The 17247-nt window shown below is 45.8% G+C and overlaps 1 protein-coding gene across 1 annotated transcript in view; it reads right to left on the bottom strand.

Annotated features, from left to right (window-relative positions):
• RPTOR (regulatory associated protein of MTOR complex 1) overlaps positions 1-17247 on the bottom strand; it is a 173668-nt gene that overhangs the window by 13857 nt on the left and 142564 nt on the right. Inside the window, exons 20-23 of the mRNA XM_008050496.2 lie at positions 8962-9067; positions 5732-5846; positions 4211-4335; positions 1947-2051 (exon numbers count right to left, since the gene is read on the bottom strand). Of these exons, the coding sequence (XP_008048687.1) occupies positions 1947-2051; positions 4211-4335; positions 5732-5846; positions 8962-9067 (451 nt within the window). The remainder of the gene's footprint in view (positions 1-1946; positions 2052-4210; positions 4336-5731; positions 5847-8961; positions 9068-17247) is intronic.

Genomic DNA, 17247 nt, shown 5'->3' with positions numbered 1-17247 from the left:
GACCCCAAATCAAACACACACACATATACACCAAAGAGGGCTAGAAGAACCTAAATAGAAAGAGAGAGTCAAGAGCAGATAAGAAGGCCAAGACCACTGCACCTCTGCCTAGGGAAGGGCCATCTCACAGGGATAGTCTACTGACTTGGGTAGACATCTGCTTTACAAATATGAAAATTCAATCATTGGTGTTTTGGGTCAAAACAGGTTATCTTTCTAGGTGGGAAAGTAAAAGGTGCAAGACTTCCAGTGTCCTGGCGAACATGATCATGAGGTTCCGTAGGCAGTCCGGGGAGGGCTTTGCAAGGGAAGGATTTCGGTGGGCTCTGGCTGGCTCAGTGTGGCCAGACTGATAGGTGTTGCCCCAGTGTCTCTGGGTAGGTCGAGCTGGGAGCCTGGGCACCAGGAGGGACGGTGTCTTCTCTCCACACAAAGGCTCCACAGATCAGCTTCTCAGAAGTGAGCCTCAGCTCTCTGTTCAGAGGCAGGACATCAGGTGGCCCCAGGGCTGGTGAGGAGAGCCACGGGTGGCTTTGCTCATACATGTAGCTTGAGCACTGATTCGACTTCTGAACATGAGTGCATGGCTCAGGACGGTCTTGGTCCAGGCTTGACTTCCATTCTCCCGATGGTATACATGGGAACCTACACAAGGAAGTGTCCCCAGGCTCAGTATGTGTGTGTGCATAAGTGTTTGCACTGGAGACACAAGCTGATGCAGAGACCCTACACGTATCTCACAGGATTTTTGAGGAGCTGGGCTGAGGCTCCTCTTCAGCTGCAAACCTCTGAACCAAGATTGTACCTTGGTGAGCCATCTCCAAGACAGAGAGAACCGAGTCCTGGGCTTCCTGGGGCAAGCAGCTTCCTGACAGGCTGGGCAGAGCATAAACCAGAATAGCATCCTTCAGATCATCCAGTTCCTGTTGGCTCCCTGGAAGCTCACCAACACTCCGTCTTCCCTCCCAACACCCTGCACACCGTTCCCATGGAAGACTGAGACTCCACAGTTAAGGAGGTGGCCAGGACTCACTGGCCCCTTTCTGCAGAGGGCATGACTGTAGGGGGCTGTTTCTGAGGATCTGGTGATACTCAAGGCTCCTCCCCAGCAAGTGTGCCTCTTCCCCCTCACAGACACCTCTGCAGTGGCCTTATGGACTCGCAGGCCAGGTGGAGAACCGTGGCTAAGCACAGCAAAGAGAGCTTTACGCACTTGGAAGCAAGTCAGGGCAGGAAGAGGGCTGCCACCTTCTGAGGAGGTCCCTAAAGTCACAGGAGGAGTCCTGAAGTGCACAGCTGGCACTGTGATGTGTCCCGAGAGCAACGAGGACAGGGTTGCTCTTAGCCTTTGTCCAGAATTCTCTTTCACTTGTTCTCTCTAGGGTTGGGGTCCAGAGCTCTGAATGATCGATCAGAAACCTAGAACTAGATCCCAGATGGGCAAAGAGGAAGAAATCAGGTGCTGGTGGATATAGAGGGTGCAGGCCATGCCTAGCCCTTCACCTAGGCTGTGCAGTAGCACAGGCAACATGCAGAGCTGTGCCCAGTGCCATGTACTGCAGCCACATGTCCTGCCAGCCTGGATAGGCCACCAAGTACAGAAGGTGTCCACCCAAAGAACACATGACGCGGGTCCCTCAGGCCCTGCTAGTAGTGATGCTTTCCCAAGCAGTACACCATCGCAAAGCAAGGATGAAAGTTGGGGACAGGTCCACCCCCAGGCAGCTGACCACACCCAGGACTGGGGCTTAGACCAGCAGCATGCTCGGATTCCTGAATTTCTGTGCTCTCTTGGCTGTTGGGGGGAAGCCACTGGTTTATGATTTGGGGGAATGTGAGGCGATGAGCAGCCTATGGAGAGACGGCCCCAGAAGGACTCAGAACCTCATGTGTCCCGGCAGCTCTGGACCTCATTTTGTTCCTAGGGAGGAGCCAGGTGGGCCCACCTCGTGTTGTCGGCAGCATGTCTGAAAGCCCCTGCCAAGCAGTCACCATCTCCGGGTTCTTTTCCAAATCAGCAAAATTCTTCCAGACCCTGATGGCACCATCATCTGGGGAAGGAGAGAGGGAAGGATGTGAAACCTGGGCCCTGTGCTGGCCTGGCCTGTGCTCCACATGGGGGGCAAGATTCCTGAAGAGCTGGACTCTGCTCATGCCTGGGCCTGCGACTCAACTCGCAAGTCACGGTTCCAGGTCTTTGGACGCTGGTTTTTCGCCATGTTGCCCTCAGAGTCACACTTGGGCAATGAAGGGGAGAAGCCGCAGCATAAGGAGATGGGAGGACTCATGACTACTTCTGACCCCCAGTGGCCACAGACTCAACTTTGAGTGGCTCTGGGACTTGTGCTGCTTCTTCCTTTAGCTCTGCAGCACCACGTGTTCCCTCCCTGGTGGGAAGCAGGCTCCCACAGAATTCAAGTGGGGATGGGACGTCTTGTGTCAAGGAATAGACTGGAAGCTTCATGTCACCAAACATCTTGGGGCCTTTCCCACTCTCCTTAACACTTCCTCTCGTGTTCCACACACAAATCAGCCTTCACTTGACAGGTACCCAGATCCCTGGGGCTCTTTGACTAAGCAGGGACCCTCCTCCTTGCTTTTTGGGGCTTGGAACAGAGTAAACAGTCATCAACGTCCGCCAGCGGATAGGCAGGAGGCCAGCCTCGTGTGTGGTGCAAGTGTGTGGGTCTACCAGTCTCCTTCCCCAGACCTCCACCTCTGGCCTCACCAGCGCTTCACACAAGGCCCTTAGGGACTCTTCAAGTCTTCAACTGTCCTGGCCCCCTACACAGGTGGTGGCCCTCATGGATGATGGCCCTGTCTCCAACCTGCCTGCTTGTCCACTCTCTGCCTCCACCCCATCTGCCTGTCCACTCTCTGGCCTCCACCCCATACATTAAACATTCCTGTTTTGAAATTAGAGCCCTTCCATTGTTCCTCCCTGCTCTGTGAATGACCCTGCCCCTCTCCAATGCTCATTTCTCCAGCCAAGGAATCACTCTCTCCTCTTTGGTGCTCAGAAATGCTCACACCTGATTCGTCCTAAGCCTTTGGTGGAGCCTTGCTAGTCCCTCAGCCCACCCCAATGAGTTTCCTCTCGGTCACAGCCTGATACCTACAGGGAGAAGACTGGTTTTAGATATGGCTTTATTCTATATTGTCCTGAGGTGGCCTTGTTTGGAGGAGACGTACCCTTGGTCACGGCTCTCACAGTGTGGTCACAAACACTTTGAGAGAGGAGAACCAACTCGGCAATTTCAATGCAAGGCCAGGAGATGAAGACCAGGTTAAGAACCAGGATCAGGACCAGGACCAGGAACAGGGCCAGGATCAGCATCAGGACCAGGACCAGAGCCAGAGCCAGGGCCAGGACAAGTACCAGGACCAGGACAGGGTAGCATGGGAGGGTGGGGTGTGAGAGTCAAGGACACATGCCTTTGCTCTCTCTCATTTGTATTCCCCTCGCCCACCTTGCAGCCATGATCTCTACAGGAAGGGCAGTCTGACTGATGGTGACTTCTCAACTGCAATAGGCAATGGAATCATCTTTTTAAAGTGTTAAAGGAAAATACTGTCAACAATCAGGAAAGTGGTTTGGAAAACTATTGCTCAATAGTAAAGGTGAAATTAAGACATTTCAGACTAAAATCCCTAAGAAAACCAGAAACAGAGTGAGACTCACTACTAGTAATGAGCCATTGATCAGCTAATCATGATAGGCCATCCTTCAGGAGGCAGGAACTAGGTGGGCCTGAGGAGGAGGCAGATACGAGGGCCCCAGGGAGCACGTGATTGGTGAAAGATGAGAGATCTTGGCTGTGAAGCCCCTGGAAAGTGCTGCGGCTTTGGGCACCCCTCCCTCATTCCTGGGGTGTCACATGTCACCCACAAAGTCTCTCACAAAGGTTTAGAGGACAGAGGCTGACAGGGGCTTCTCCATGTTCTGGGGAGGCCAGGGATCCAGGATGAGAGGACAAGTCCCTGGAATCATACTGGATGTGTGTCAGCTTTGCTTTCCTACCTTTGCTGTTGAAGTCCTTTCCCTCACAAACCTCCCAGTTTTTGAACAATGGTCACCTTCATGTATGTGTGGGGCCTTTTGCAAGAAGACAGACTTGCAAATGTGTCTCATGAATCTCGGAATCTAACCTTGTCTCCTGCTACATCCTCCACTCTGGGTTTAGGTTCTAGCCGTGCAAACCCCACTCACCTGTGGCTGTCAGCAGAAGGGAACAGTCCTGGCCATTCAGATACTCCATGGCAGTGACCCTTGTGTACCGAGGGTTTCCATTGTGGAAGTAGTCTAGCTTCTCCCCTTTCTCCCAGTCCCAAAAGCTTAAGGAAATAAGAGGTGAATAAGACTAGTCATTAGGGAACAGCAAGCCCAAGTTACAGTGAGACACAGTGAGACCCCATCTCTAAACCAATAAAAATAAGAAAATAAAAGTTTTGGTGAGGATGTGGAGAAATTGAAACCCATGTCTATGTATACTGTTGGTGAGATTGCAAAATGGTGCAGGCACTGTGGAAACCAGTTGAGTGGTTCCTCAGAAAATTAAACACAGCATTACCATATGGTACAGCAATTCTGCTTCTGGGCATATCCCCAAAAGAACTGAAAGCACAAAACTGAACATATACCTAAATACCAATGTTCACAGCAGCATTAGTCACATTGGCCAAAAGGTAGAAGCAACCCAGGTGTCTGTTAAGAGATGACTGGATAAACAAAATGTAGTATGGCCATACAATGGAATATTACTCAGCCACAAAAAGGACATTCTGACATATGCGATAGCTACCTTATGTCTTTGAGGATATTATCCTAAGTGAAATAAGTCAGTCATAAAAGGTCGAATACTAGATGATTTCACTGATATGAGGAACTCAGAGTAGTCATATCCATAAAGACAGAAAGGAGATTAGTGGATGTCAGGAGCCGGCAGAAGGGAAGTGGGGAGTAGTTGTTTAATGGGAACAGAGCTTCATCCGTGCAAGCTCAAAAGGTTTCTGGAGATGGATGGTAGTGATGGTTGCACAACAATGTGAATGCACTTAATGCCACTGACTGTAGATATACTTAAAAATGGTTAAAATGGTAAATTTTATGTTATGTATGTTTTACCGCAATTTTTAAGAATAGAGAGAAATAAGAAACAGAGGTGAGGACAACAGGGCTTTTATGAGTTATAAAAAGAATCCCCCCTCCCACTGGTCCTCCCCCGTGAAGTGGCTCTCTGTTACATAAGGGCAATACTTGCTATAAATTAAACTTGGTTCTCTTTTGGGCACCTGGTGCCTTTTTATGGCTGTTTTTCTGTCACACACTTGCTTCTGCAGAGAGGGTAATAAGTGAGAACCTCTTGGACACACATCTCTCTTACAAGAGTGGTTTGGAAGCTGCTGCCATTACCCTGTGACCTGTGGTCAGGACTCTAGACTGTCCTTCGGTGATGAGGCCAGAGCTAGGCATGTGGGGTATGGCGGGCCCAGGCAGCAGAGTAGAGGGCGGTTAGGGACATTTCTCAGGATGCTCTTGAGACCCCTCAAGCTGAAACGGCACTAAGGGCCTTGGGGCAAGTGCCTTCCTTCCACGAAAAGTAGTGAAAGCGGCCTCCCGTCTGCTTTGCGAGGAAGAGGAGCAGTGCTGGGGGAAGTGAACAGGGACACACACCACTGTGGTTAACTGTTAATCAGTCAGAAGGAAGGTCTCTGCAAGCGTGATGCATACCAGATGCTATCCTTGTCGGCTACGGCTATGCATGGGGTGAAGGGGTGGAATTTGACCACAGAGGGGACTCCAGGGTTCCTGTTCAGAAATATCTGGTCATCCAGTCTTGTGATGCCTGCCAAAAGAAACACACAAGAAGGGAATCAGTAGCAGTTTTAATTTACAATAAATACTGACAATGTATTTTACCATGGCCGATGTCAATACCCTGTGTTTGGAGACGTGGAGAGGAAAGGAAACAGAAGGAAAGCAGGGGCCTAAAACAAGGAACGAGACATGTCTGGACTCTTAGGGTGACGTCAGCCCACTGTGTCCTCAGAGGGAGGGATCTGTGCCTTTGCTCAGACCCCCACAGCTACTGACACAAAGATGGTCGCAAGTGTCCAGTACATGCTTGTCAACTTGTGCATCAATAATATTCAGATAGGTACAAATTCATTTGGGTGAGATTTTACAAAGAAAGCACTAAAAACTTCAGAACAGGAATTGGTAAGCCTCTGATCTATAACACGGACTCAAGGCTGAAACATGGGCATGGCATCACTATCCACACTCCAGCCAAAGTTCCGAGGGGTCTTTCAATCTAGAAAGATGGTAACTATGAAATTATAGGATTGAAGGACATATAATCACAGATCTATCACAGGAAAGGAATGTGGACTAGACTTACTTACCAGGGCCCCAAACACTAGCATTAGGAAATAAGCCCTTCATGACTTTGAAAGACCTTTAGCCAGGTGCAGTGGCTCATGCCTGTAATCCCAGCACTTTGGGAGGTGGAGGCGAGAGGATTGCCTGAGCCCACGGGTTTGAGACCAGCCTGGGCAACTGGGCAAGACCTTGTCTTTACAATAAATAAAAAAATTAGCTGGGCATGGTGGCATGCACCTCTGTAGTTGCAGCTACTTGGGAGGCTGAGGTGGAAGGATCACCTGAGACCAGGAGGTTGAGGTTGTGGTGGCTGTGAGTATGCCACTACACTCCAGCCTGGGCGAAACAGTGAAACTCCAAACCCTCCCCCCCAAAAAAGACTTTTAGAAGGAACCATGGAAGAGGTGAAAAGTGTAGACAGAATCAATATGGATGTGGACACGTTGTTGGTAAATGATATGAGGTTTACTTGGAGCAGCTGGGATTTTTTGGGTGCAGACATCCCATCTTCCGCTGCAGCATCGAAGAGGGAAGATGAGCAGCCTCCCCACCCTGGCCTCAGATACCTGCATGGCTTCTGGGAACCCAGGAAGACATTTCAGAGATCCATGTACTCCTCCTTAGCTGAAGACCCAATTCCAAGCAGTGCAGAGAAAAGCCCCCTGGCCTATATAAGTGCATGTCCTCATCTGAGCTTCTGGTCTGGCCTAGAGGACCCATAGTGTGCCCCAAGTCTTCTTTGTGGGGTGGGTGGGTTTATGCTCTGGCTAGAGGAGCCTACATTTCGGGTGCAAGGTCAAAGACATGTAATTGGGCACTTTGTTGCACGATGCTCTGAGCTGGGCCCTGCCTGAGCAGACCACAGGCTCCTTTGCCTGTGCCATGCACTGTTCAGGTGGCACCAGGACCACAGTGCAGTGTCTGCTGAAGCCTCAGTGACGTTCAGGGAAGGGTGAGCTACTCTGTTACCAACAACCTCAGTGCCCAGCTCCCTTCCTTAAAGCAGCAAACACCAAAATCTACAGAAAGGAGATGAAAATCACTTTATAGTAATGAAGGGGTCACATGAACAGTCAAAGAAGCTGAGGGGTCTAGTGTGACAGCAACTGTGTTACCCTAGAGGCGCTTTCATTCTTAGTTACAGAGATTTTTGGGAGGGAGTCAAAACAGTGGGCATAATTTTGAGCATCAAAAGCTAAAGAGAAACCCCAGCAGCGAGTACATTTTGTACATAGGCAAATGACAGAGCATGACAGCCAAGGTCACGAATGTCACCAAGGGGAAGGCTGGGGGGTGGGTCAGGGGCTGGAAGGACACAGGACTTTCCCAATCCTATTGCCTAGGTGATGCTGACTTCTCTGGCTAATTCTGTTCCATCTACAGGCATCACTTCCCCCCTTTCTTAATGTTTGCATCTTTCTCAGCACGCACTTGGCTGTGGCATAAACATAAAAGTATACATTGAGTCCAAATCCAAGCATTGCAGGAGACTGGAGGAAGGGTGTGGGCTCGCCCCTCTGTCACTCTCAGTCCGAGCTCGCTGGCGAGGTCTCCCGGTCGCGTGGCCTCCTGGTCTCGTGGCTTCATTTGCTGAGTTTCCAGCATTTCAGCAGAATGGTATAGCAGCCCTGATTATGGACCGTCCTGGTCTGGCTGGGGGTAGCTTTAGGTTTTGCAGCCAGAGCTGGCTTAGCGGAGAAGGTATGTGAGACACGATGCTGTGCTTTGTACTTAGGCCAGAGCTGGGCCAGTGCCTAGGAGGTGGGGGAGACTAGGGTCCCTGGGGTGGGGCAGCCTGGCACCCTTATTGCTGTGAAGACCCTCAGGGCCTCCCCACTCCCTACACTGCCTCCATGCCTCCGTGTACCCACAGCCAGAGCTGTCACTGTCTGGCGGCAGCAAATGCCTGCTGTTCTCGGTTGCTCACTGTCCATTCACTCCCGGGTGAAATAGGAAGGGCAAACAAGGAGCACACAAGGGGGAGGAGGGCGATTTTAGTGTCTGTTGGCAAATTTGGTAAGAGGTTGGGTGAAACTGTGACTGAGTTAGAGTTTGGGGTGATAGAGTTAGCCATTTCAGGGACAAGGTGGACATTAGTGAATTAAACCAGGATCTTATATTTGTGTTCCCTGTGAGGTCTGACCTAGGGACACCCCTTCAGGTTGCTGAGACATGAACTCCCAGAGGCCCAGGAAAGGTTTGCTCCTTTCCTTCTGGAGATGTCAAAATGCAAAAGTTCTGCTTCCCTGAGAGGTGCTGGTCAGCCAGGGGCTTACCCTTGTTGATAGCCTTGAGGGTGTGGACATGCCCTGAGGCGAAGAAGCAGAGTCCTGGTGATCCTTCCTCCCAGAGGTGACAGGTGGGCTCCCACCTGGGCCCCCTCCCAGCTCCCCACTTGGCTGTATGACCTCAAGGAACAACTTCCTCTCTACAGCCTCAATTTCCCTATTTGCAAGGGAGGTGAACGGGTCTGTCCCAGAGCAGGGGATGGTGGGACAAGGCCACATGTGTGCAGCATGGGGCCTGCTTGCACAGGCCTTGCTTCCTCAAACATGAACGTGCCTGCAGATGCCACTTACCCTTCTGGATGACCTGCTGTGCCTGCTTCCTGACACGGGTGTTCCGTAGGAACCGCCATTCCCGCTCCTTGCGGATCTGACTCTCCAGGTCATGTTCTTCTGGGATCTTCAACAATAGAAAGTATTCAGTTAAGTTCAGTAATTTAAACATGTAGTTGACCCTCAGTATTCATGGGGGATGGGTTCCAGGACTCTAGAATACCAAAACTTGTAGATGCTCAGTCCCTGGTATGAAATGGTGCAGTATTTGCATACTATCCACACACATCCTCCTGTATACTTCAAATCATCTCCAGATTACTTATAACATCTAATATCATATCAATGCTATACAAGTAGTTGTTATGCTATATTTTAAAATTTGCATTTTTAAAGATCATTGTATTGTTGTTATTTATTTATATATGTTTTGAATATCTTCTGTCCAAGGTTGGTAGACTCTGTGGATGTGGAACCCGTGGATACAGAGGGCCGGTGATAGCTATTTTCCAGATAAAGGCTGCTCTTCCTCAAATGTTGAAGGCTTTGGACTGTCTAGTCTGGCCATATACGCGATGCCCCTCAGTAGGCACAGGACAGCATGCACGGCGATGGTGGGTCTTGGTCTACACAGCTACAAAATGCACACTTGGCCTTCCTCCCCTGGGCTGAGAGAGGTACTCTCCATTCCTGTGCCTGCTGGTTTGGGGGTTCTGAGAGCCACGACTGAGTGGCCTGCAGGTGAGGTTGGGAGGTGTATGATAGGGAGCAGGGCCATGGGACAGCCTTCTGGACCCTAGGGGCCAAGTACTGCCTGGCTCCTTGGGGAGCGTGTGGAACAAAGGGCAACACTGTGGTCCACGAAGAGCAGCAGGGCAGGCAAGGGCTGAATGTGCTGCTTCAGACACTGGAAACAAAAGCATAAGATGGGTGTGCTCGAGGACACGTGCCTTTGTTCTTTCTTGATGCCAAAAGGAACTGGGGTACCTAGTCAGGAGGTAACTGAGCTTATGAAAAAGAAGGAACGCCAGCAAGAGGCTCTCGTGAGAGGCCAGGTCAGGCCTGAGAGGGCAAGGATCTTTTGGGGCAGCTGACCCTGCAGAAGGGGCGACCTTGGGGCTCCGTATGATAGAAGGCTGGTTCAGGAGTGTGGAACTACAAACTGGTTAGGTTTAAACAATAATTTTTTTTTTTTTTAAGTCAGAGTCTCACTCTGTTGCCTAAGCCGGAGTGCAGTGGCACGATCATGGCTCACTACAGCCTCAACCTCCTGGGCTCAGGCAATCCTTCTGCCTCAGCCTCTCAAGTAGCTGGGACTACAGGCATGTATCATCATGCCTGGTTGATTTTTAAAATTTTTGTAGAGATGAGATCTCTCTATGTTGTCTAGGCTGATCTCGAATTCCTAGGCTCAAACAATCCTCTCACGTTGGCCTCCCAAAGTGCTGGGATAATAGGCGTGAGCCACTATGACTCTAGTGCCTTTCCCTAATGAGACACAACTTCAGAAAGACTAAGATTATTTTCATTTGAAATATGCAGATGCTGGACAAATTGCCCTTTTCTCTATTCCTTGAGCAAAGGTCCTTCCTTAATGGTCTATGTGTGTATATATGTGTGTGCGGGTACAAGTGGGTCAGGGTGTGCATAGCCAATGTTTAAGAGAGGTCTACATTGAGCAAATAATAAACCAGGATTTAATCTACTCCCTTCAGAAGTATGATTACTTGCTTATATAACATGGATGTAGTTCCTTAATCATGCATGACATTGAAGAAATTTGGCTAGCTCTGATTCCCTACTAAGAAACAATGAATTGTAAAGTCCCAAAATATAAAAGAAATGAAATAAACAAGATAAAAACTCTACTTCCTCTTGGCTGATTGTTGAGACAGAGGAGCTTATGGTAACCAGTTGAGGGTGGACAGGATAACAATATAAAGGTAAAATGAAAGCCTATATAGTTATTTTAAAAATCTTGCTTTCTGTGATAGAAAAAAAACAGAGAAATAATGAATATCACATATGGCCATGTTCACCTCCTTGTGTGTAAGAGTGGCTGAGAAAGGAAATGATTTTTACACATAGAGAATTCTAGGTGGCCTTTTAGGTGGTTATTGTGTGAATATGTTTACAGAATATTCTTTGTGTCTTCTCCTTGAATGCTTTGTGTCATCATCTCTGATTACAAAACAGAAACAGGCAAACCCCAAACCTTACTTGTGACACCTGCTCTCACAGATGGGCTGTGGGTTTGTTTTCTAGCATTTTATTCTATGCTTCTTTCATTTTCCTCTTAAAAACCACAAAACCACACCCAACAAAACAGCAACAACAACACAGCAAAAAAGGACATCCAAACCTGGAAACAATAATAGCAAATGATGTCAAATATCTCTCAGAACATTTACTGGTTTAGAAATAACCCCACAATGGCAAATGGGCTAGATTTTGGATTCTTAACAACCCGTTTCATTTTATGACAATCCAGAGCTTATTAGAAAAGAAATGACAAATGACCAATAATATCAAGCAGTAATAAGAAAAAAATCCAGATAGAAAGACTCAAAGCTATGCAGGAGCAGCAATACTGCACTATAATGAGACTTAGATTTCACTGGGAATAAATTAAAGGAAGAGGTCTAAAAGGCACTTTGGAGCAGGAAGGGAGAGACCTGATGGGAATTCTAGGTTCTTGGACTAGCACTCTTGGCCCTGGGCTTGGGCTCTGCACACTGCCCCTCTGCTCCCTGGCAACGAATCCAGATGTGGAGGTCGGGGGTGGATGTGGGAGGCTGCGCTGCAGAGCCTCTCCAAAGATAACAAAGACAAGGACTGCAAGGATGAGAGGCTGCCTGCTCTGGGAGGCAAAGGGCACTCAAGGAGCCCCTGGGGGTTTTAGGCAGCTTGGCACTTGCAATGTCACACTGGTCTAGGAACACGTGGTGGTGGGGGGACTGCCATCTCCCTTATTCTGAGCTCTAAGGACAGAGCCTGCAGGCATTCATGGATCCTCCTCTTACAGACCCTGCTGAGCTATGGAAGGACTTTCAGAACAGCATCCGTCTGCCCTAGGACAACCAGCTGTGATCGTTAGGTTAACAGGATGAACACAGGCAGAAATGGAGAGGGAGGGTGCAGAGTGAGGTGGGGGTGGATGGAGAGGCAGAGCTGTCAGGAGGGATGGCAGGGACCCACCCACTGGGGATGGGACCGCTGGCGCTTGGGACGGAGGGAACAAATGAGACTGCACAACAGATGACTTCCGCTCATGGCTACACTTAATCACTGGTTCTCCTCTCTACCCATTTCTCTTCAGGCTGAATAAAAGCTTTTCAGTAAACAAGAGCCTGTGCTGAGCTTCCCTCTAAATAGAGCTCCTGGAGGATGTGGGTGTCAGTAATAGTGTTACATGATTAGGATCATGACACTCCGTGGATTTCTCACACCTCTTGGCTTCTACCCAGACAGAAACCAATTACAATTCTGAATCCTCCCACAGAGACACGTCAGCTGAAAACCAATGAAGCTCAATTCCTTTCTCATTGCAAAGAAAAACTTGGGGCTCAGGAACAAAGGAAGATTAGAGGGTCCCCAGAAGACTTATAGGAGGGCAGCAGTTTGGGACATTTTCATGTGGAGTAAATCCTTCTAGGTGAACTTGTGAGTCCTAGGGTTGAGTCTCATTTTCCATCTGTCTGAATTTAAAAAGGTTCAGGGTGCAGGGATAAAACAGGCACATGACTATCAAGATTGAGAAAGGCTTGGGTGAAGGCAAAGGGGAAAGGAGCCTGTAGGAAGACCTGTTAGTACTGACAATAAATTCTTAGACTCTGAGCTCCCTCAGTTTCTACTCACAAAACAAGGCATGCTCTGATTACAAGAAGCAAGATCAAATCTGCTTCTGCTACCTGCTTTTCACTTGGATACTTTTTATTATTTTTCCCACCGTTTAGCAATAAATTACCTCTCCCTTACATAAACAATAAAGTCACCCCTCCATGTACGGAGAGGTGGTAGTATGCTGAAATGTTCTATGGGCAACAGGGTTGATTTGATTCAGTCAATGCCTTGTGTGTAAATCTCATACACAGAAATACTCTTTGAGCCACAACTAATCGCCAAACTACCAACAGCTATAGAGCTCTGTAGTGAAGATCAGAGCTCACTATATATATTTATACCCAAACCGGCCAGGCACAGAGGCTCATGCCTGTAATCCCAGCACTTTGGGAGGCTGAGGTGGGAGGATTGCTTGAACACAGGATTTCAAGCCAGGTCAACACAGTGAGACTTTGTCTCTGCAAAAGAAAAAATCAAAACAAAACAAAACAAAAACGGCCAGGTGTGGTGGTGCATGCCTATAGTCCTAGCTACTCAGGAGGCTGAGGTGGGAGGATAGCTTGAGTCCAGGAGTTCATGCCACAGCACTCCAGCCTGGGTGACAGAGTGAGACACAGTCTCAAAAAGAAAACAACAACAATGTCCCCCAAACGTGGGTGTTTACATAATCCTAAGTGGGACTTCAATACAAAAGAGGAAAAGGTTTCTTTCCCCCTCAAAGTCCAGTTGATTGAGACATAATTTATATACAGTAAATTCCACCCTCTTTAGATATCATTTGGAGTTTTGACAAATGCTTAGTCATGTGACCTACCAATCAAGATATAGAACCGTTCTGCCTTCTCGCCCCCAATTTTTATGTGCCTCCCTATAGTCAAATCCTCCCTTTAGCTCTGGTCCTTGGCAACTACTGATCTGTTTTCTGTCCCCCACGGTTTTGCCTTTTCTGGACTGTTGTATAAATGGGTCATAAAGTATGCAGTCTTTTGAATGGCTTCTTCCATTCAGCATAATATACTTGAGATTCATCTGTGCTACTGCATTTCTCAGTAGCTCATTGAAAATTATTTTCTAACTAGTCTTCCATTATATGGGTATATCATAGTTTATTTGTTCACCAGATGAAGGATATTTGGGTTGTTTCCAGTATTTGGAGCCTATGAATATTCATTATAAATATTCACATACAGGTTTCTGAATGAATAGAAGTTTTCCTTTCTCTTGGTGAATATCTAGGAATAGAACTGCTGAGTTGTGTGGTAAGCATATGTTTAACTTATGAAATAGTCAAACCTACTTTTCTGTATCTTGTATTTGTACCAGCCAAAAAAGTTTTAGATGCCTCACATCCTTTGCTAGCACCTGGTATTGACAGATTTTAAGATTTTAGACATCCTAATAGATTTTTAGTGGTGTCTCATTGTGATGACTTGTAGTTCCCTAATGATTGACTTCCTTAGCATCAAACATCATTTTTTTTTTGAGTCAGGGTCTCACTATGTTACCCAGGCTGGAGTGCAGTTGTACAATCATGGCTCATTACTGTCTCAACCTCCTTTCACCTCAGCCTCCTGAGCAGCTGGGACTATAGGTGTGCATAACCATGCCAGGCTAATTTTTAATTTTTTTGTAGAGACAAGGTCTTGCTATGTTGCCCAGGCTAGTTTCAAACTCCTTGGCTCAAGCAATCCTCCCATGATGACCTCCCAACGTGTTGGGATTACAGGTGTGAGCCACTGCACCTGGCCTTCATCAAACATCTTTTCATGTGCTTATTTGCCACCTGTATATCTTCTTTGGTGAAGTGTCTGTGCATGTTTTTTGCCATTATTTTTTAAATTGGGTTGCCTTTTTTCTTATTATGAAATGCTGAGAGTTCTTTATGTGTGCTAGTCACAAGATCTTTATCAGATATATAATTTACAATTTTTTTTCAGTCTGTGCCTTGTCTTTTCATTTTCTTAACTGTCTTTCAAAAAGCAATTTTTAATTTTGATGAAGTCAAATTTATCAAAGTCATTGCCTAACCCAAGCTCAGAAATATTTTCTCCTGTTTCCTTCCAGAAGTTTTATAGTTTTGGATTTTACATTTAGGGTTATAAATCACTTTGAGTTAATTGTTGTATAAGGTGTAATGTGTGTCGTACATGCTACAACATGGATGGATCTTGAAAACATGCTAAGTGAAAGAAGCCAGTCACAAAGGACCACACGGTGTTTGAATTCACTTATATGAAATAGCTAGAACAGGCAAATGTATATACAGAAAGTAGATTAGTGGTTGCCTAAAGGTAGGAAAGGGTGCAGGCCGCCGGGGAAGTGGAAGACATGATAGCTAAGAGGTGTGGAGTTTCTTTTTGAGTTAATGAAATGCACTAAAATTGACTGTAGTCTGTTTGTGGATGCACAATTCTGTGAAGATACTAACAGTCATTGAATTGTTCACTTTAAATGAGTGAACTGTATGGTATGTGAATTATATCTCAATACATCTGTTACAAAAGTTTTTAAAAAAAGAAAAAGAAAAGAAAAATTAGGGTTAAAAAAAAGAACAAGAGCAATTGGGGGGAAAAAAAGGTGTGAGGTATGGATTGAGGGTTGTTGTTTTTTTTTTCTTTTGTGGCATATGGATGTCCAACTCTGCTCCACCACCACTTGTTGAAAAGACTATCCTTTCTCCATTGAGTTGAATTGTCATTGCACCTTTGTTGAAAATCAGTTGGACATATTTGTGTGAATCAATTTCTCTGTTCTGCTTCATTGATTGATCTATGTGTCTATCCTTTTACCAACTCTACACTATCTTGATTACTTTAACTTTAGAGTGAGTTTTAAAATCAGATAGTGAGCTCTCAAACTGTATTCTCTTATTCCAAAGACATTTTGGTTATTTTAGTTTCCTTGTTTTTCCCCCATAGTTCAGAATACATTTTTAAATTTAAAAATCCTATTGAGATTTTGATTGGGGTTGCATTGATCTATATATCAATTTAGGGAGAACTGACATCTTAACATTATTGAGTCTTCTAACCTATAAGCATGGTCTCCATTTATTTAGGTCTTCTGATTTCTTTCATCAGTGTTTTATATTTTTCAGCATACAGAACTTGCACTTATACTTTTTAAAGTTTTATACTTAAGTATTTCATGTTTTTTAGTGTGCTATTGTAAATGGTACTGATGTTACTATTTTTTTTTTTTGAGTCAGTGTTTTACTCTGTTGCCCCAACTGGAGTGCAGTGACACAATGACCACTCATTGCAACCTTGAACTTCTAGACTTAAGCACTCCTCCAGCCTCAGCCTTCCAAAGTACTGGAATTATAGGCATGAGCTACCGTGCCTAGTCTGATGTTAAACTTCAATTTCCAATTGTTCATGTCGAAGTGCAATAGATTTTTGTATAATGACCCTGTTAATACTATGCTGAGGATTTTGGGTCTGTGTTCATGAAGAATATTTGTTTGTAGTTTTTTATTCTTGTAATGGCTTTGTCTGGCTTTGCTATCAGAATAATGTTGCCTTCATACAATGAGTTGAGATATATTCACTCCTCTTTAAGTTTCTGTAAGAGATTGTATAGAACTGGCATTATTTATTTCTTAGATTTTCTTAGAATTGTCAGTAAAACTATATGGATCTGAAGTTTTCTCTGTTAATTAAAAACTAATTTTAATAGACAAAAACTATCAAGTTATCAATTTGTTACTAAGTTTTGGTAGTTTATCTTTTTCAAGGAGTTGTCTATATCATCTAAGTTGTTGAGTTTGTGGGCATAAGGTAGTGATGGAAGGTATATTTCTAGACTCTCAATTCTAATCCAATTGATCTCTATATATGTCTGTCCTTATGCCAATATCATATTGTCTTTATTAGTGTAACTATATTGTAAGTTTTGAAATCAGGAAGTGTGAGGTGCTCAATTTTTTTGTCTTTTACAATTTCTTTTGTGCTATTCTGGGTCCCTTACATCTCTTATCCTGGGTCCCTTACATCTCTGTACAAATTTTAGTATCAGTTTGTTAGTTTTTGCAAAAAAGGCAGCTGGGATTTTCACAAGCATTGTGTGGAATCTGCAGATCTATTTGGGGGAAAAAAATGCTAACTTAATATTACGTCTTCTATCTATAAGTGTGTGATTTCTTTCCATTTATGCAGGTCTTCTTCAATATCTTTCAATAATGTTTTATAGCCTTTAGTACAAGTCTTACATTTCTTTTGCTAAGTTTATTCCTAAGTATTTTATTATTTTTGATATTATTGTAAATGGAACTGTTTTCTTAATTGCATTTATTTATCTATTTAGAGTCAAGGTCTCACTCTTGTTGCTCAGGTTGGAGTGCAGTGGCACAATCATGGCTCATCACAACCTTGGTCTCCTGGGCTTAGGCAATCCTTCTGCCTCAGTTTCCCAAATAGATGAAACTTTAGGCACTCGCCACCCCACCTGGCTAATGTTTTTGAT

Source organism: Carlito syrichta, unplaced genomic scaffold (genome assembly GCF_000164805.1).
Source record: "Carlito syrichta isolate Samal-C Ts95f unplaced genomic scaffold, Tarsius_syrichta-2.0.1 Scaffold148020, whole genome shotgun sequence".
In the NCBI taxonomy this organism is placed as follows: Eukaryota; Metazoa; Chordata; class Mammalia; order Primates; family Tarsiidae; genus Carlito; species Carlito syrichta.
The sequence above is the reverse complement of the archived record's forward strand: the minus strand, read 5'-3'. Positions and strand labels throughout refer to the sequence as shown.